General features: G+C 40.1%; 1 protein-coding gene across 1 annotated transcript; it reads right to left on the bottom strand.

The window, feature by feature from the left end:
- Positions 1-19,292: 19,292 nt before the first annotated feature.
- On the bottom strand, positions 19,293-21,107 carry C11H8orf48 (chromosome 11 C8orf48 homolog). Its single transcript, XM_028526940.2, has one exon. The coding sequence runs from the start codon at positions 20,958-20,960 to the stop codon at positions 20,094-20,096; it is 867 nt and encodes a 288-aa protein (XP_028382741.1). The 5' UTR covers positions 20,961-21,107; the 3' UTR covers positions 19,293-20,093.
- Between the last annotated feature and the right edge of the window lie 835 nt (positions 21,108-21,942).

Raw genomic sequence — 21,942 nt, 5'->3', positions numbered from 1 at the left:
TAGGAGACATAAGCATATATATTATAGGCAGGGATTGCATATATAAAAGGAGGAGACTAAACATCTATTTTTCTAGGTATTTTTGTGCAAACATATTTAGAAGTTGAAAAATTCCACTGCCATAAATTGCAGTGATCATAGGTTTTTCCACAAGATTCACAGAAAACATTTTATTTAGGTCTATTTAACAATTGTTGCATCTACAGAAAAATAAATGTGTTGTTCTATTCAAAGATCTTCTTTAAGGTACCGTGATACAATAAACCACTGGCAATTTCTGGCACTACATTTATGATACATATTTCACAATTAGTAATCTTTCTCTACTTAAGAGCATGTTTGTGTTTAAATATGTTATTTCTAATCAATACCCAGCATATCTTTCACCCAGATTTCTTTAACTCAGCAAGAGTCGAAGCTTTTAAGATATCTTTGAAGACTACAATATTCAATGTAAATTTAATATCTGATATTGACTTTGCTCATAGAGGGTATGTTGAAAATGCCAAAATTAGGACATATTAATGAATTTTTCTTGTCATCAAACTTTCAAACACAGAACTGACTTTCAGATACTGAGATATATGTTAATTCTGCTTACCTAATTATTATTTCTATCATTCTAAGAAGCTATATTCAGTAATATTGGTTGATAATATACTTTCATGGAAATTAGGACATTTATAATAGAACAGTCAGGAGAATGGCCACCTGACATCTAGTACACTACTCTCATTCAAAAAAGGAGCATGCTTGTGATTTTTATTAGCAAAAAAAAAAAACAAAACAAAAAAACTTTAGTAACTGAAAGTGCCTTTGATTAGGGAGGAAGAGCAGGCAGCATCACCAAGAAAGATCTTAGTGATCCTAATGCCTGTGACCGTGCAGAGCAGCAATGATGACAATGCCACCAACGACCTTTGGTCATTCCAGTCCGATTCTCCAGCTGTCTGAAGAGAAAACTGGCGTCTGTGACTCAGACAACCTTATTGTTCCACAGCAAATGTGTATGTGCAGAAGGGTATACAAGTCGCAGGGAAACAGGAATCACACACTGAGAGTCATCTTCAAGACCGACTGAAAGGGATGATGCAATACATCGTTAACATATGTATGCTTTACATGAAATGTTTAAATTAAATAACATTAACCTGACATTAGGCTATTGCTCCTAACTTGCTTGAAAATGTTCTGCAACAATCTCTGTATTACAAGTGTGTTCCTTGTTGGTGATCAGAACATTGTTTGAAAAGGCGATAACATGAAATGTAAAGACACGGGGTTTAGAAGAAAGGGAAACGTACAACATACTGTGAAGAAGAGGGCCCGCATGGAGGGCAGAGGAGGCTTGCATGGAAAGCGAAGCCCTGATGCGCAGCACAAAGTTTGTGAAAGTTGGTCAGAATGCCCTCTAAGAGATGGAAGAAATGAGGGAGAATCTGATACCATGTAAGGAGAGAGCCAAGGAATTAGATTGTTTCTAAAAATAAATAAATAAAAACAATTGTGGCCCTGGCTGGTGTGGCTCAGTGGATTGAGCCTGGGCTGCAAACCTAAGTGTTGCAGGTTCGATTCCCAGTCAGGGTACATGCCTGGGTTGGCAGACCATGACCCCCAGTACCGCACATTGATGTTTCTCTCTCTCTCTTTCGCCTTCCCTTCCCTCTCTAAAAATCAATAAATAAAATCTTAAAAAAATGCCATACAATCAACAATTAGAGAAAACTCATCTAAAGTTAAATGTAGGCAGAAAATAGGCCTCGTTGAAAGACCTTACATTGTCTGAGGAAAAAAATCAATAAAACGAGGTCTGTGGGGAGGGATAAATAGTAATGAAAAATACGGTAAAAATGAACCATTAAAAATAATTTAAAAATTAAAAATAAAAGAGACCTAATCTTCAGAAGATCATAAGGTTTATTTTTTGTTTAAATCAGTTAGTCTGACATTCAGGCTTCGTGTTTACTTTTATTCAAGTTGTATTATTAACTTATGGTGGGAGGATCTTTGCATGAGTATTTTCTTTCAATTTCTTGGCCTGTGCTTTGTCACAATATTACAATTTTTAATTGATGAACAACAATTTTACCATCATGACCACATCTACATGGATAGTAAAGTTCTTTGCCCAAGGATGCGCACAACTGATTTCCTAACCAATTTGTACTGTGTCACTGTGGCGTAACTATTAACAGTATGTTTTCCTTTCAAAAAATAAGTTTTCAAATGAGATGAGTACCATAGCAACCCACTACAAGTTACCAATCCTGTATCAGTCAGGCGGTGCTACGTTACACTCTAATAATAAACCACCCTGTAAACTAAGTGACTTAAAACTTAACAAAGTTTATTTCTCACTTGAGGCCACATGTCTGTTCACACCGGTCCATCTCCAGCACCCAGCTGCTAGGGCAGACAGTCTCTGGCGCTGGCAGGTCGGTGAATACTGAGTCTTAAACCTCCCCACCTGGAAGTGAGGCACCTCACTCCCACTCAGTAGTTCACTGATCCGTGCAGATCAGAGGGTCACACCCAGTTTCAGGGAAGCAAAGAGCTGCAGTCCTACCATGTGCCCAGGAGACCCAGAGATATGCAATGGACAAAACTAGTGGCTGCCACAAGTACCCTGCTGAACTGAAGCGGTTAAATCTCTGATGCTAAACTGGTGTGCTAAAAAACAAATGAATTAATAAGGGATCCAGGCATTCGGATAGGGATGCCAGATTCTCTCTCCAAAACACCTCCTCTTGGTCTGCGGCTGACAAAATTGATGACGGGTCTCATCGAAAGTCCCGGCCAACTGGAACACAATCGGGTGGGGGTCAGTGAGGAACACTGCAGTGCAAATTCGAGAGAAATTTAAACAGCCTTACTACCTCTTTCTGTTAAGATACTACTTCTATCTTAAAAGAAATAACACTCAGGCTTGAAATATTGGGTGGGGAGGAGAGGGAGCAGGGTAGGAGGGTGTGACTCTGTTTAAAAAGCGTGACTCAGTAACATTTCTGGGATGAATTACAAACGACAGATTCACACAGAATAGTTGGGAAGCTGACATGACCAAACCTGGTTAACAGAGATTCATCATTGCCTGGCCACAGAAATCAAACCAAACCCTAAGGCTCACAACAAAAGAAGCTGTTGGCTCAGGCCGTATAGGGTCCTGTGTTGTTCGCTGCTCCCGGCCCCTCGGCCCTCGCTGGGGTGGCGCTCAGGGTTCTGAGCGGGGAAGTCCCTTCAGTAACAAGAACCTTGCCAGAGAGATTGGCTAACGGAGATTCACTCGGCTGTTTCAGCAAATGCCTGCTCAGTTACCCAAATGCATTCCAGATGAATTAAAAAGCTGAAGTGATTTTTAAAATAGGAATGTATCAAAATTGGGAAAAATACATTGGTCAGTGTTTATCAGCCTTTGGATGGGCAAGTACCCCCTAAAGGAAAAAAAAGCAGTGAGTTATATAGTACATTACAGTTATCAGTAGATTTGGCTACAGAAAAGCAAAAATGAGGGAGATACTAGAATATAAATTAAACAAAAGACAGAATGGGGGAATTCAACCATTTTACAGCAAAGTGTGTTATTGATATATGAAAACTTTTTACAGTTAATAAAATGTCATAAATATCTCAACAGCAAAAAATGGGGAAGTGGAGACAGAATACTTCGATTAAAAGTCATTCCAAAAGTCAGTAAATATAAGACCTTTTGGCCCATGTAGCTAGTTTTTGTCATCCTACTTGCAGAACCTCCTTGTTCTGGCTTCTAACTTTTGGGCCACCCAGGGACCTTGTCCTTGGTCTCTTTCTTTATCAACAGGTGCCCCTAGGTGACCTCACCCAGTTCTAAGGCTTTAATCCCCAATGTGTCACTGAATTAATATCTGATCTCCACCCCTAAACTTCAGATATTTAATTCCAAGCTTTAATCCCCAATCTGTTGCTGAATTAATATCTGACCTTACCCCCAAACTTCAGATATTCCAACTGCTGATTTTAATAATATTATAATAATATTGTGCCTCACAGTAATATTCAGAGGTACACTAAACTGAACAAAATTGAACAGAACCCTGGATTTCTCTCCCCATCCCATAAATCTAATCCTCCCTGAGTTTTCTCCGTCTTAGTGGGTTTCAGCACCATCCATCCAAGTTGTCCGAGTCCAAATCTGTTCATGACCACGAGCCCACTTTCTCTCAAATCTCAATAGCTTATACACCCGAACATTCTATCAGCTGTACCTCTGAAATATCGCCCACATCTTTCAGGTCTTTCTAATGGCACTGTCACCAACCAAGTTCAGTCCACCCTCCACTCTGGCTTTGCAAAACAATGAGGGTGCTCATTTATCAAATGTATATTAGATTATTTCATTTCCCTCTCTCATATCTTCCCAGGATTGCCCACCACACTTGAAATAAAACCTAGCTCCTTACCATAACTTAGAAATGCCACCCAATAGCTGTTTCTTTTTCTCTCGTTTCACGTTGTATACATGTATTCCATCCATTGTGCTTGCTCACACTGACCTTGGAATCCCTTGAAGTTACCCATTTTAAAAATAAATATATTTATACAATATCTGTTTTTCAAAAAGGATAACTGATCCAAGAGGTGTATAAAATGCTCCTTATATCTGTGAGAATAAAATGGAACATTCCATATAGAATTGGGCAGAAAAAAACAAACAAACAGGAAAATCTACAAATTAAGAAATCCACAAACAGCTGACCAACTTGAAAAAAATCCTCCATAGGACTAGAATGAAAAAGTGGAACTTAAAAATGACTTTCCATGATTCAGTAGTTGAGCTGCTCGGCAACACGGTCAGTTCAACACCAGTCAACACTGACCTGAAAGTTACTCTCAAAGAGTGCGAGCAATCTGGCCAGCAAAGTGCCTGCCTCAGAGCTGTTAAGAAGATGTGTTAAAATTTCTCAGAAGAAATAGAGAATCATTGCCCCTGAGTGTTGTAAATGTAAATGTTGTTTTATTAGATCTTCCCAACCGTTCTTAGAAAGATTTGGTTTTGGTTTGGGTTTTTCAATTAGTTTTTTTCCTGTAATTGTTATATATGTAATGCAAACATTTTCATTTTGTTGTAAGTTTAAAAAAGCATGCATAAGCATGTCCAGGCCAAGAATGGTTAAGTTTTATAAACTAACAACAGCTTGTTGTTTAGACAGATGAGGGATAGCCTAATGAAGAATATGGATCATGTGGTTAAAATACAAAGAAAAACTTGGCAAGGATGGGCTTTGGTGTTTGACTTCTCACTGTGCACTAGCAACCCATAATTGTTATCAGATTCTGTTTTATGCTGGGTGGATATGATCCAGAACTGTGAAAAAATATCTTCTCTTGTAGGAATGTGTGGGTAATCTAACCCATCTGTCACCTAGTGGACCGCCCTTGGGTAATCTAGCTAGTTAGACAGGTGACCCCCTCCCTTCTCACTTATCTCACAACTATGTGCGTGGTCACAAGACAAAAGAACTTCCCTAAATGTAGAGCAAAAGAGTAGCCGTGACCTCTCCCAGCCCCCACACTCCTCCTGGTCTAATAAATATCACTTAAGCATGAATCCCAAGTCTGTATCTTTAGTCTTTGTGAAAACAGCGGCTGAGATAGTCAAGTAGCCATAATTTCTGAATCATCGTATACTGAGCCAAAAGTTCAAGGTAAATGGTACCAAGATTTTTATGTGAACTTTTATTTAATACTGTTTCTGTCATTTTTATGGAATATACTTCAATTTTATTGCTTGATTATCCAGTAAATTGGAGGGTTTAAATATACCATACCCCAGGCCATATCTTTTCTGTAGTGGAGTGAATTTATATTTAATGGTCTTATGTTGGATGAATATAGCAATTATATTTTCCTACTGCCTCCAAAAATTTTAATCTTTGCCTTTGCTCTCTTTCTCTATCTCAACTACTATGGAATAAATAGATGTTATATACCAAATTCAAAATAATTATTTCCTTCTCATTCTGCCAAATTTCTCTTTCCTGGATTCTCTCTCACTGGTAATCTACCCAGTGGCTTAAGGTAAATATTATGCTTAATACCATTTTCTCTCTCTTAATCAATTGGTTAAATTGATTAGTTTAATTGGTTTAAATCAATCAAGGTTTATTCATTCTATTATCTCCAATCTTTTTTTCATTTTTCATCTATTTCCTCTGCAGAAAACTAATTTCAAATCCTCAAAAGTCATCAGTTAAGCTAGGATGTGAATCTTTGCAAAATGCACTTGTAATTAGGAGAACTGGAATTCGGGCCAAAGACTTTAAAAACCTGGAATCTTAAGACCTGTTGAAAAGAGAACTAGGACCTAGATAATAAAGTCAAGGATTTTGAATTTTAGTCCATACACAATAGAAGTGCTGTTTTAAAAGATTAACCTGGAATTATTACGTAGAATATATTGGTATAAAAACATACTATAGTCAAGTGAAGAAAGAGTGAGTAAGTCGTAGTACTGAAGGCATGACATGATGAGGGTCTAGGTATAGTAGTTTCCATGGGAAAATTTAAGGAAAGGGGTGAGTCCAAGGACAAATTACTAACACACTTGAGAGAGAGGCTAGTACATTATGTTAGTTGTCTAATTGTCCTATCGAAATATTAAATAATAAAAGACGTAATTTTTACTTCCCAGTTATATGGTACCAACTGATTAAATGGCCAGCATTGTAGTTAACAACATTGCCCAATTATAAATATAAATTACGTGTCACATCAATTACCCAAAGGAAACCATTTGTACTGCTTAAAGGTTTAGTTTTCTGTTTGAAACACACACCAATGCTTTGGATTCTATAAAGCTCTTCAAACATGTCTCTTCCACATTTATCATTTTGTTCAACAGAGTTTTGTTTGGAAAATGTCTGTGATAGCCAAAACAAAGCTCCAGATGGAGGAGGTGAAAATAGACATATGTTCCAGCTGTTTTTAATCACTCTTTTTTGGGTACTGGTTAAAATGAAAACACACCCTTTAAAAGACAGAATCGTCACTTCAAATGTGTGGGGTTCATACAGTGGCCACTCACAAAATCTTGTGTCTTCTGTTAAGAGCTGCACCTGTGCATGTATGTGCTTGCGGGGCATCTGTGCGCGTGTGTGTGAGTGCGTGTGCATAAGCCATCTCCCCGAGAATTTCTTTAGGTCAGAATGGCTACCTATATGTATGTGCAACTTCCGGCTGGATATGCATTATGTAAAATCCTAAATTTAAAAAATTCCACCGTGTATTATTATATTGAGGAAGCTGAAAGTACATGGATCTTACTTAGTTTTGGCAGATTTATATTGCCTTTGAGCACTGAAAACTAGGTACAGAGCACTTGCTACAGAATGCATCTTAGCAAGTCTTACTTGCCCACCATCTACTGGCACCTGAAATTCAAAATGTCCCTGTGGTGATGGAACTGCCTGTTTCTTGAACACATCAGTGTGCCGTGGCACAATAGGTTTGCAAGATGTTACATGGAGAGAAACTGAGCAAATGGTACATGAGATCCCTCCCTGTTATTTCTTACCAGGGCATGTGAACCTACAATTAGGTCAAAATAACAAGTGGAGTTTTTAAAGGCCCAATTAATTCAATGATTATGCTCTGGCAAAAGGGCCGACATATTTTATCTTTAATATCTGCTGATGACACCAGCATGTACCTGATGGGACACAGGTGTCACCTTTCACTCTTTGCTATCACCACCCCTCTCTCCAATCACTTACCAAATCCTTCCGGCTTACTTCCATTGCCAGAAACCATCCATCTTATCCTTTCTTCCTCTTTCCCACTGCTGATGTCTTGTTTCAGAACCTTATATATTTGTCCTTAATTAATGAGGCAGCCTACAAATTGACCTTCCTGCCGTACGCTTTGTCATCCTAAAACAGTAGTAGTTCTAAATGCACCTGCGTATCACCCCATCTTGGGAAGCTTTTTAAAGATACTACTGCCAGACCTCTACCCCATGACAATTAAATCAGAATAAACACACACACACACACACACACACACACACGCATACACGAAGGTCTGGGCATTGATAGATTTTGAAATCTTCTCAGATAATTCTAATGTACAGCCATTATTGAAAAAAAATTACCTTGACTACCTGCCTTCAGCTAAGAGTCTAGAATGATCTGACTAGAATGAAGTTCTGGGAATTCCATCCTGCTGCTTTATTGCCTCCTCTACTATGGTTTGGATTTTGTCCGCCTCAAAATCTGTGTGCTGAGGTCCTAACCCACAGTACTTCATTCAGCATGTGACTTTGTTTGAAGACAGGGCCTTTCAAAAGGCAATAGAGTTAAAACGAGGTCATTTGGGCCCTGGCTGGCATAGCTCAGCAGATTGAGTGCGGGCTTCGAACCAAAGTGTCTCAGGTTCGATTCCCAGTCAGGGTACATGCCTTGGTTGCAGGCCATGACCCCCAGCAACCACACATTGATGTTTCTCTCTCTCTCTCTCTCTCTCTCTCTCTCTCTCTCTCTCTCTCCCTCCCTCCCTCCCTCCCTCCCTCCCTTCCCTCTCTAAAAATAAACAAAATCCTTAAAAAAAAAAAAAGGTCATTTGGGAAAGCTCTAATTCAATATGGCTGGTGTAGTAACAGGAAAATTTGGACACAGACAAGCACACAGGGAGAAGCCACGTGAGCAAAGATTGGTGTGACGCTTCCATAAGCCAGGAAACACCAAAAATTGTCAGCAAACCACCAGAAACTAGGCGAGGGACGAAGAACAGATTCTCTGTCACAGCCCTCAGAAAGAAGCAACCCTGCCAACACCTCGATGTTTTACCTCTAGCCATCAGGAGTATGTGACAGTAAATTTCTGCTGTCCCATGCCTATCTCTCCACTCTTATTTCTTCTTTCTACTCCAGAAATATATCCTTGACTACTTTTATCAGATAGTATATTCTATTGAATAAATTTCCTTAAAGTGCCAAGATCTCTGACTGTATTCAAAAGATATTTATCACTGCAATAGCCTCATTATATTGTATACATATTAGTTTTGTGTTCCAAAAAGACAGTAAGTCCCTTGGAAACAGTGTCACGTCTTATTCTTTAAACTCCTAGTGTTTACAAAACAATAAGCTCTCAACAATATTTTGAATGAATGAATGAATGAATTCTTTTATGCCAAGTATTGCATTAGTTTGGGTCCATAAGAACCAGGGGCCAATATGGGATTGGAGGTGGGAGAGGTTTGCCAGGAGAGAAGGCAATGGAAGTTGAGGAATGCAATGCAGTTAGACAGCAATGCAGTTTTGCCGGAAGGAGTAAGGGAAGGAAGGAGGAGTGAGTAGGAAGAACTTTTGTGCACACCTCCAACAAAATTTCCATCAAACCAATGGCCAGCATCCTTGAGCCAGCATCGCTTTTGGGAATCTTCATCTCATCCACATCTCACTTGAATGGGCCTGCCTCTTTGCCCCACCTAAACTAAGGTATAGACACCTGCCACAATTTCAGTTCTCTCTCTGGGGGTCTTTGCACCCACAAAGCATGACTTCTGCCTGCATGGAGGCCAGATTTTCATCCTATGCTTTTTTGCCATGTTTTCATTGTCTCAGATTATGGCAGTGATCCAAAGAATTAACATAAGGTCCCAGTTTCAAGGAGATCCTAATGTGGTACAAAAAAATAGACAATTTAAAAATTAAACATCAAATAGTTGATTAAAGCCCACTGAAGGAAATAATGGTGGGCATCAAGTGGGAAGTTAACTGGTGGGAAGCAACATTAATTTATACAGGGTGACCCAGAAGATCTCTGAGCTGGGAGTATTGGGGGGGAACTTTGAAACATGAGAAGCCAGAGAATAGCAATTGAACTGAGGGGTGGGGAACTCTGTTGCTTTGAGAAATGAAGAAAAATCTGAGTGCCAGCAGCAGATTTGGTGACAAAGTGAAATGCAAGAGACTGTTGGTGGGGGCCACCTTGATTTTGTCACCCCCTTGTTTTGTCCCCATCCCCTACCCTGAGCCAGCCTCTAGACTGCCTGACAACTCGGAAGCCCCAGGGTTCAACACGGAATGATGGCGGGGCCCAGGTAATGGTACTAGGCATCTGCTTCGGGATGTGAATGTAAACAGTGGGATGTTCCTGTGCTGTTTGCCAAGGAGGCCCAGCTTTTATCCCAGAATCTCCCAGAAGTAGACAAGTGCCAGAGTCTATAGAAGAATGATATCACCATGGCAACCACCAAATCTGATCAGTTTAACTTTCTCAGTGGCACTTTTCCAGGAGATCAGGATTGCCAATGTGTCAGGAGCAGGCTCTCTGGCTGAGCCCATCAAGTCCTACCTCACCCTGGCTTAGCAGCTCGCTCCTGCCCAGGGCCAGGGCCAGGGCCAGCAGCAAGACCAGCGGACCATCAGCTCCATGACCACCATCCAGCTCAAGCAGATCGTTATAACAATGTGGCCTCAGTGAGGCCAGACCACACTTGGGAAGCTGCAGGCCAGATCAATTCAGCAGATCCTATCACCCCTGCTCCTGGCACTCAGATTTTTCTTCATCCCTCAGAGCAACAACCCCCCCCCCCCAACCCCTTTCAGGGCATAGTCAATTACTATCTCTGACTTCTCATTATTCAAAGTTCATCCCGAATGCTATCAACTCAGATATCGTCTGGATCACCCTATTAAATTAATGTTCCCTTCCCAGATCCAGCTGCAGGACCAAGCCCAGCAGACTCAGAGCGGCCCTGAACAGACCCTGAAGGTGACGCAGTGGAACGGGACCAGCACAGGAAAGATCCACAGGTGCATCAATCTGCTGCTACGGCTAGTAGCAGGCACTCAGACGCTCCCACCAATGCCCAGCAGAACACACAGACAGAAGTACGCCCAGTGCAGCTCTAGTTCGGCCAGCTCAAATGAGAAACAGCTTTCATGGATTCAGCAAGCCACCATGATCGCTGGCCAGGATCCCACCAGTGATCACTCCAAAGCCCACCAGCTCTAACAAGGACAAGCACCTGAAGGCCTGTGCTGACAAAGTCAGTGACACCCAGAGCAATTTTTACAACTTCATTTTACCATGCAAACCACCCCAGGCATTGAGTGTAGTCTCCCTCCCAAAGGAGCCAACCGCACTCAGAGCCACTGACTCACAGGAGGATGCGGTATTACTTCCTTTCCTTTCTTCCCTAAAGAATCAATATTTTGCTAAAAAAAAAAAGTAGTAATAGGTTAATCTGTGTCACCAATACACTGAAATGATAATATTATATACTGTATTTGTGATGCTGTATTGTACAGAGTAGTTGTAAAAAATGGTTTTTTCTGTTTGTTTTTGTCTCACCACCTAACCACTTCATTATAGGAGAAAATCTCTCCAAGGGTATTCATTCCCATGTCATGTCTTTTTGAAAAGTTGCTGCCCTAGGAGCTCTGTGTGAGTACCTCCAGAAGTTATAGAGATATTCATGTTTTTAAGAGATGAATTTATTCTCCAGGAAGAGTGGATGGAGTTTCTTGTTCCCTAACATTTCTTCTCTTTCCCTCTCTCTCTCTCTCCCTCTCTCTCTGAATTTTAATTTTATTTTCTTAGTGCATTAAATTTTTTCCTAGGTGTGTACTCTAAACTGAATGAAATACAGGGTGGGGCATAGGTAGATTTACAGTTGTGAGTAGGCGAAACACAGAGTTTATTCTCGTATTATTATTTTATTAATCATTGTATTATTTTCCATAGGAACTGTAAACCTATTTTTGCCCCACCCTGAACAGTAAATCTCTTTTTAGATAGGAAGACAAAGCAGAAAACAAAGAAGATGAGGAAGAAGAGAGAGAGCACAAGAAAAGGAATAGGCATTTCCCTGTGCATAGTACAAGGTCTTATAAGCCCAGTTAAATTCCTGAAAATTACTTGGTAAGCTGAGAGTTTCTACACCCCTAATATTGTCAAGAAAAGCAATTGACTCTCTCTACACCCACAGCATCCAAATAAGCCTAATATTTTTTAGGCTTATTTTTGGATTTGGAGGCAACAGATTCCTCATTTACAAATTTTACTTAAGCATATTTAATGTTATTCACAAATTGGCCCATCTTGAATTGGGACCCCCTATAATAGAGAGCTCCAGTATCTATTCAAATTTTCATACAATAGTACCTCCCAGTAGTGTCCCCTCTCTGTGCCCCCAGAGAGTCATCCACTGGAGAGGCTTTAGCAACCTCCCCACGTAACTTCTGAAATCCCTGGACCATCCGTGAGGACCAAAGTTGCCCACGGATTTCTGGTGTGGGAAAGTGCCCACCTCAGCCCCATACTATGCACCATTGCAGTGATAAGTGCTGACCACATGCATGCAGGGCTCTCCTGGGAACAGAGGTTCCCACAGGTCCTGAGCCTGTGACACGCCATACATCTCCATGGGGCATGAAGCTGCCCTCCCCAAGCTCAGCCAAGTCACCAGGGCCTCTTTCCTGTGACAGACTGTCACGTAAAGGGTAGAGCTACGTTTGGGCCCTCTGGAGTATCCCACCCACAGGAGAAGGTGGCTTCTTCTGTCCTCAATCCCTTGTCAGTTGACAAGGTGCTAGAAGAGTTCTCCGCTCTCGGACCTCTGGCTACCTGGAGAGCCCTCTGGGGTCAAATGACTGAAGAGCGGTTGGAGCGTACATTTCATGAACAGCGTCCAAAGTACCCACAGTGAAGACTCCTAGAGGGCTCCTGCTTTCATTTCTTCATCCAGACAATCTTTATAAAGAATGGGATCAAGGGTTCACAAAATTAGCTGAACTTGAGGCAGCCATCTTACCCTAGCCAACAATAGACACCCTCCATGCATTTCTACAGACTCCTGGGCCATTGCCAATGGAACTAGCCACAGACCTGTTCTGCCAATGGGAGGAACAGCTATTACTTATCCAAAGTTTCCCACTTCAAGGAAAATAACTATAGGAATCTCTTGTCTTACAAATACCCAAAATATGAATCAGGATTACATAGTAAAGCCAAAATACAGGCCTCACTTTATACACTTTGGAGTTTCAGGCATTAAGAGTGACTACTTCACTTCTAAAAATACACAAAGCTGGGCTCTTGAATAAGATGTTCAATGGGACTTTTACCACCCTTACCGGTCAGGCTAACAGGCCTCATAGAGCACCATTGTGCCACACTTAAGCAAGTTACAATTTAATTAAATGAAACATGGCACACTTCCATCATCAGTCAAACATCAAGGATGAATTATAATATAGTCTGATTCCATCTCTGATGCTTGACAATCAAAAACTTTCAAGCCTTACCCTCTGCCCCAGGTTTAGGTTGGTTGGTAAGAAAACCAGATGCTCCCTCCTTTGGTACTGGCAGGAATTTCAAACCACGTGAGGAGGTCCAGCCTGCAGGTGGGAATCCTCACTCCCTAGTCATAGAAAAAGCCAGTCTCTTCTCCTCTCTCTCTAGCCATGCGCAGATTGGCTTGAAAGCCTGCCCTGTCTCCCCAGAAGCCCTTGTCTTGCGTGTGATGAACTTTTTCATACCCACTCAGGCATTGTGCAGGGTCATCAGTTTTGACATCCAAAGCAGATTTTCAGTGTGATGACCACAATCTACTCTGTCCTAAACCTCAGTTTGTACCTCGACAAACAGTGGAATCATCAAAACTGGGCCTCAAGATGATTAGAACCACCCTCATAGAATTTTGCAGTTTGCACTGTAATCTGAGTCTACTACAAATTGGAATTTTCTGAATTCTCTATTGTAAAAAATGTTGTTGACTAAGAATAGATGTTAAGCTATCTTTTCCTTTTCTGTTTCTTAAGTTAACTACTTTGTATGTATTTTTCATCTGTCAGTTCCAGAAAAACTTGAGGGAGAACCCATGCCCAGATAGAGCCATAATCCCTATTTCTTTGCAACCTGTTTAGCTATGTTGCTGCAGAAACAACTAAATTTCTATATTAGGCTTCATTATGAATTAAACTAACATGTTGAAAATTGGAGGTATTCTCAGCTGAGTGTCCCAAACATTCCTAAACAGTTCTTAGATTGGAATTTGAATGACTCAGATGTTCAGGACCAAACTTCTTTCCAAGGATTTCATTATTCTTGTGTTCGTTAAATGCATAGCTTTGTTTTTTGGTGCAGAATTTTATTTTTTGGTAAAATATCTCTAAGACAAAAAAATAGATGCATGTTTATATAATTTAGGTATTATAGTTACATAAATTAAATATTAGTATAATTCTGTACTGAGTTGCCAGGTACATTTCTAGTGCATTGGAGAAATACATGGTTTCTTAGCATCTGATCTGATGGGATTTCCTTTCCTTTCCAAATTTCCAGCTGTGTTGGAATCTCTTGGGTACAACTATAAAGATTTTGGAGAAAGAATACTCATTCCTTTTACATTTATTCAGAGGCAATAAAAATTACTTTCAAGCATCAAGAATGTTCACACCATTTCAAAATTGCAAAAAGTCATAAACTCTCTTTAAAAATAACAATTCAGATAAAAATTTTCCATGTAAAATGTGGACTCCAGAGAAATATTTTCAAATTAATTCTTTAAAATGAATACTGTATTGATTGGCTGCATACTTCCTGGAAATACGTCTTCTCAAAAAGCTTTCCACTAATTTCTACTGAGATAAATTATGTACATACATTTAAAAAAAGGGAATCCAAAACCCATGGAGAGAGACAAAAATTACAGAAAACAGCACAAAGGCAAAACACTGACAGAAAAGAGTATGCTACCAGATCGTTTTCGTCTTTTGTGCAAAAGACATTACATTTCATTGTTCAGATGCTCCTTTTTTCAGCCAGGAAACTTGTGTCAAGCACCATATGTGAGGCACTGTGCTAAGTAGCGTAGGTAGGACATGAGATAGAGTCTCTATCCTTCAGTTGCTCACAATCAAGTAAGAAATCAGATTACTTGAGACACAAGTTATAGTATGAATTTATATTGGTGCCTGAGGAGCACACAGGCCATGTGGGCTTTAAGTCTGACAGCCGCTGTGTAAGGGTTATGGGGTGAGTGCAAAGTTTGGTAAGGTTTTAGGCTGGGCAAACCACAGGATCACTCATCTGGTCAAAACAAAACAAACAAACAAAAAAAAAAACTTTTACAAAATCCAACATCCTTTTATGATGAGAACATTGAATAAAGTAAGAGCAGAAGGGAACTTTCTTAACATGGAAAAGGCCATATAGGAAACCCACAGTTAACATCATACTCAGTGGTGAAAGGCTGAAAGCTCCACCCCTTAGGTCAGGGATGTGCTGAGCGCGGCTGCTTCCAGCGCTTCTGCTAGTTAGGGTACTGGGAGTGAGAGTCTGGGGAATTGGGCGAGGAGGCGAAAGTATCCAAATTAAAAGAAGAAAAGTAAAATTATCTGTGTGTAGATGACATGATCTTATAGCTAATAAGTCGTAATGATCCATTTAAAAAAACTTAGGACAAATAAATAAAGTCAGCAGGTTCAGGATACAAAATTAACATGCACAATCCGTTGTATTTCTATGTACTAAGCAGAAATTGGATTTGGGGAAATCTATTTGCAATAGCAATCAAGGTAACAAATTAGTAATAAATTCAACAAAAGCACACAACTTATACACTGAGAAATACAAAATCTTGTTGAAAGAAATTAAAGAATGCCTAAATGAATGAAAAGATATCCCGTGTGCACGGATTGGAAGACTTCATATTGTTAAGGTGACAACACTAAGCAAAGCAATATACAGATTCAACGCAATTGCTACCAAAATTACAATGGCATTTTTCCAGAAATAGAAAAATCCATCCTAATATTCATATGAAATCTCAAGGGATCTTGAATAACCACAAAAATCTTGAAAAAAAAAAGAACAGAAATGAATACGAGTATTTAACACTTACTGATTTCAAAACTAACTACAACAGTGTGGTCCTGACATAGGATGGAGATAGAGGTCAGTAAAACAGAATAAACCTTCACATTTATGGTGAACTGATTTTCCACAGGGGTACAAGGCCATTCAACAGGGAAAGTACAGTCTCTTCAAAAATGGTGCTAGAAAAACTGGGTATCTACATGCAAAATAATGAAGCCTTATCTCACACTATAAACAAAATATTAACTCATAGTAGATTACAGATCTGACTAAGACTATAGAACACTTCAAAAGAAATATAGGGACAAATCTATCTTAGATTTGGCAACAGTTCTTAAATATAACAACAAAAGCATTGACAACAAAAGAAAAAGTAGACAATTTTGACTTCATTAAAATTAACATCTGTGCAGTAAAGGACACTATCGAGAAACTGAAAGGGCAACCCACAGAACAGGAGAAAACATTTGCAACTCCTATATCTGACAAGGGCTTCATATTCAGAATATATAAAGAACTCCTATAACTCAACAAAATAGACAAAACAGCCCAATTTTAAAAATGGGTAAAGGACTTACATAAACATCTCTCCAAAGAAGATAAACAAATGGCCAATATGCACAAGAAAAGATGCTCAGCATCACTCGTCATTTGGAAAATGTGAGTCAAAAGCAAAGTGGGACAGCACTTTACTCCTACTAGGATGGTTATACTTTTTCAAAAGTGGAAAATTGGCAAGGGTGGGAGGAAACAAACCCTGGCATGTCACCGCAAATGTAAAATGCTATAGCTCCTGAGGAAAGAATTTTAATGTTCCTTAAAAAGTTAAACATAAAATGACCGTGTGATCCAGCAATTCTACTCCTAGGTAGAAACCCCAAGCAATTAAAAACAGGTGCTCATTAGCCCTGGCTGGCGTAGCTCAGTGGATTAAGCACAGGCTGTGAACCAAAGCATCACAGGTTCGATTCCCCGTCAGGGTACATGCCTGGGTTGCAGGCCATAACCCCCAGCAACCGCACATTGACATTTCTCTCTCTCTCTCTCTCTCTCTCTCTCTCTCTCTCTCTCTCTCTCCCTCCCTTCCCTCTCTAAAAAAAATAAATAAAATCTTTTTAAAAAAGCAGTTGCTCAGAACATGTCTGCTAATGCTCATAGCAGCACTGTTCACAATAACCAAAAAGTAAAATCAAAGGACCCATCACAAATCAATGAACAATGTTAATACACACAAAGAAATATTATTCAGCCACAAAGGGGACGACATTCTGATACATGCTACAACATGAATAAATTTTGAAAACAGTATGCAATAAAATAAGCAAGACACAAAGAACAAATATTATGATTCCACTTATATGAATATCTAGAATAAGCAAATAAATAAAGATAAACAGTACATTTGAGCTTGGTAAGATCTGGGAAGGAGATGAGTGGGGAATTATTGCTTCATGAATCAAGAGTTTCTCTTTCGGGTAATGGAAAGTTTTGGAAATAGTAGTAACAGTTGCACAACATAGTAAATGTAATTATTACCACTGATAGTACAATTCACAGCCCTATTCAATAACACTGAATAGTAGCAATGACTAAAATGGCAAATTTTATTTTATATAGGTATATATATTTTATGTATTATGTGTATTTTATCACATATATATTTTTATCACAAGAAAAAAATAGCAAAAACAAAAAGGTACCAAAGAGAGTACATACTGAATTATCTTTAGTGTTTGTATTTGTATAAAGAAACACTGGAAAAATACATGAGAAACTCATATAAGTGGCCTCTTATGAGCTACATGCATAGCTAGCCACATACACTAATTTGGTTGTACTACTTGCAACACAAATATTCTGCCCCCGTTGGTAAGTAGCCGCTCCCCAGTTCCCTGCATTGCCCCTGCCTGCGCTGTTATCCCAGGATACCCAACTTCCCCCACGATCAAGCAAATGTTAACCCTAGCGGAGTAGGGGTGCGACAGGCCAGCTTAGAATGAAGTCGGTTGGAACCAGAGTGGAAGGGCAGCTTTTCACACCAATTCTGTAATATCCTTTGGATTTTTGAGCCATGTAAATATATTACTTATTTTATAGTGACATTTAAAACTAAATAAGGAAGAGGAGAGAGAGTAGGAGAGCGGAGCATGAGGAAGGGGAAAAGAGCACAGCAGCTGGAAAAGGCAGTTAGGAGAATTTTAGCAAAACAAATGTGTACTTGTAAACCATAATGAGCTCAGGGAATTGCAAGTCTTGGTAGAGAAGCTTATAGAAGGGTGGGGAGAATAGAAGATGAGATTATATAGGTAAATTGGGCCTTAATATGTAGCCTCGATCAATTTAAACTATTCTGATGCACTGATTAGTCATTTAAATTTTTTCAGTCAAGGGAATTAATTGAACGGATGTGTACATTGGAAAGATAATGCTGAGAACTATATGGAGAAGCGCTGAGTGGGAGGGCTGAGATGCGGAAGCAGGTGGCAATGAGCTGGAAATAAGAAGTTATGGTCAGGAGATACTGAAGAAGAAAGATCTAATGGTCTTGCTGAAAAATAGCTTAGGGTTTGAGTTACAGAGAGGAAAACAAAAGATGATTCTATGATTTCTAGCTTAGTTAACCACATGGGTGGATTATGACCTTTAATGGGGGGATTCTAAATGGAAAATTATTCAGAATTTTGATTATGTGAAATGTGACTACATGGAGATGCCAAAGATAAAATATGACACAATGTGTATTTCAAACAGAAAGTTATTATGCAAATGTTAATGATTTGGTTTCCATTTTATTTAAGAATGAGTTAAGAAATGCAATAAATTGTAGAGGAGAAGGAATATCTTTATACATAAATGAACATCTAAAATCAAACAGTGGTATTGGAATATGTTATAAATACAATTTTATGCTGATTTTTACAAATTTCTTTTTTGGCCATGATAGCTTAGGTGTTAAACATGTAGAAAAATGACTTCTAGGTATTGTCACAAATTATAGGATTTATATTTTTATGAAAAATAAATATAATTTCTCAGAATGCTAGCTAACATTTTCCCCAATAACTATTTTCAGGGGATAATACTGTTTCATCAGAATGGAAATCAGAATGGACAAAAGAAGTTTTATAAACTCTTTATGACCAAAATAATTTTTTAGATAATTTATTAGGGCATTCTTCCCTCAATTATACATATACCTCCAGCTTCCTCACTCTCTTCCACAGCTGAACTTCGAGAAGTAGTCTATATTCACACCCTTCATTTCCTTACATTTGTTCCTCAACACACTTTGCCTGTCTGGCTAATTTCTGTAAGTAGAGCAGCTGTTGCTAAGGTAACCAGAGCCCAAGACATGACTACAGCCTCTCACATGAACTCTCTATGGCATTTGTGTGCTCATGAAACCCCTCCTTCTTGAAATATTCTTTCTTTGCTGTCTGCGGCACTACAAGTTCCTGGTTTTATGATTTTATGACAATTTCTTCTCTCTGCTGGCTTGTTCTCCTCCATCCAGCCACTAACTGTGGAATCTCTCAGAAGCTGGCCATACCTCTTGTTCTCACCCTCTCCTCTTCCAGAACAGCTTACCACGTCTATGTCTTCAGTTTCCAACTACATGCCAATGATCTGTGGCCCTTTCCCTTTACTTCAAATCTGCAGACTGTGAGCACAAATAACCAAAACTTTCTCAACCTCTCAAAGGGGATGCCTCCAATATACCTCGAAACAATCATGTTCAAATAATCACTCTTAATCAGTCTTATCAAACATGATCCTTGCCAATATTTCTGTATGTAATTTAGTGAAATTATTATCTATTCAAGTACAGAAGTCAGAAACTTAGTAACACTCTCAGTATTTACCTTTCATTAAATACCCATATCCATTTCTTCACCAAGACAGTCAATGATTACCTCTCTAAGTATCTCTTACATTTCCATGTTTCTATCTGTATTCTCAAAACACTAGTCCAAACCACCAGGATCTCCCTGAAAAGATGCTGGTTTGGAAGTTTTTAGTCCTCGGATCCATGAAAGAAGCATAATAAAGTTTTAAGTTAGTTTCCAGACAGCCTGTAGAAATGATAATTACTCAAATACACAACAAAAACATCTATCCACATTATACATTATCATTAGTAAACAGCATCTCCTGTTTGGTTAGAATAAGAGGTGTGAGAAGTGACAGAGCAAAAGCACTATTAGAATGCCAAGCGCTATTTCCATTCTGCTACATCTTCTGTTCTGTATCTGACCTTCCAAACCCAGAGTATCTCTTCTGACTTTTCTCCTTCAGTCTTTTCCAGACCATTCTGGGGTCATCTGAAAGCCTGGGAAGGCCCTGGTGTGCTTCTCCAATAAGGGTAAGAAAGTCTTGGGTATGAAGATGTTCATCTATTTTCTCTTGGAGTAGAAATGACTCCAGTAAAGTCTTCTTTCGTTTCAGGAAGGCAGATTGAGCCAATTCTGCTCTTTTTCTGTTACAGTTCGGACACCTGGAAGAAATGTGTTGCTTAGCCGTGGCCACCTGCTTCAGTGTTGCCATCATGTTTTTTAAACAGATTCTGTTCATAAGCTCATCAGGGACGGCACAGTTTAAGGCCCCTATGTCTAAAGCCTCTGCATCCAAGCTATGCGGCAGCTTTTTATGTCTGCTGCTTTTCTTCTCCTTAGAGGTTGTTCTGTGATGGATCAGGTTTACCTTACTGGTGCAAAAGGACTGCAGGGCATTCAATTGTTCATCAGATACCGCAGTGATTTCTGTTTGAAGAAGTTTAGTGTCTGGTTGGTACCGTCCACAGTTAGTTTCTTTGCTCTTGAGGTAGTTGATCCTTTTCCAACTAAACCTCCTTTCTGAAAGTTCAGATGGTTTGTCTTGATATTCCCAGCATGTGGTCGACTTGGCACTCCCAGGCCTGCTCCCAGAGTCCTGGGACCTGGGCTGCAGTCGTCTGCAGGAACTCAATGAACAGGAACTCTGTACCTCCTCAGTGAAGGACGGGATGGTCTCACTGGAAAGGTCGGCCGTAGCGCTGATGTCCGTTTGGGCCAATTCACCTTGCTCCTCTGAATCCTCAGCTTCTAGGCGGGTGGCCATTCCTTTGCAACACTCAGCTCCTCGCCTACTTTACCTTGGTTAAGACTGACTCAGGAACCAGTCAGGCCTGAGACAGCACGGAACAGGTCCCTCTAGGTGCCGGCAGCAGAGCCGGGGCCCTCTTCCGGGTGGCGCCTTTCCGCTGCCTTGGCAACGGAAGCGGTCATGCGCACTGGGTTGCAGCGCCGCGCTCCTCCCATTCCCCCCCACCCTTGCCGCGCTCCCAGCAACGCAGACTCCGCCTGCACGGTTGGAGCAGGGGTTGCAGGTTGCCTTTTCGGTTCGCTGTGTAGCCGCTCTCCTCAGTGCTCTTTTCAGTACAATATGTAGTGATCCTTGAGGAAAGTTGCAAACACCCTTTCCTCAGGGGTCAAACAAGAGTACGTGTGCTAAGCCAACAGGGACAGGCAGCCTCTGACGAAGCCGAGAAAGTGTGACCTACCTAAATGATTCTTTTTTTTTTTTCAAAGCAAAAAACAAACAAAAAAACCCCCTGCTGACTAAAAAGCACAAGCAGAAACATGGAAACGAAACCTGTCTGCCAATCCTTATAGCCAGGAGATAACCCATTTGAAGACCCTCTTACTATAAAAATCAAACTATTGAACCAATCCTGTAAAACTCCTACACAAGAGGCTCCTACCTATATTTCTCCAGCCTCCTCTGAAGACTTTGCAGTGTTTCCAAATCACGGTGTTTCGGCTTCTTCGGTTCTGGCTGGGCTCCTCCGAATGGCACCTCAGCAGCCCTCTTCCCTGCTTCTATGATTGATCGCTGCTGCTCCTTAAAGTCCCTTTCCCTGAGAAGGGCCACATAGTCACCCCAGCTCCCAAACGCTTGACAACCTTACTTTCTCAGCTTGCATCTATGTGTTTGAGTATTTGATTATTACCAAATCGCGCCAGTAGATTAAAAAAAAATCCCCGAGGGCAGAAACCTTGCTAGTGTGCCCCCACCTCCTCCCCCGTTCAGCAGGTACAGA

This window comes from Phyllostomus discolor, chromosome 11 (genome assembly GCF_004126475.2).
Source record: "Phyllostomus discolor isolate MPI-MPIP mPhyDis1 chromosome 11, mPhyDis1.pri.v3, whole genome shotgun sequence".
NCBI lineage: Eukaryota > Metazoa > Chordata > Mammalia > Chiroptera > Phyllostomidae > Phyllostomus > Phyllostomus discolor.
Note: the sequence above shows the minus strand (reverse complement) of the source record. Positions and strands in the feature narration are given on the sequence as shown.

Excerpts from the sequence above, each read along its gene's own strand:
- C11H8orf48 (XM_028526940.2), bottom strand. The coding sequence starts at position 20,960 with ATGGCCACCCGCCTAGAAGCTGAGGATTCAGAGGAGCAAGGTGAATTG.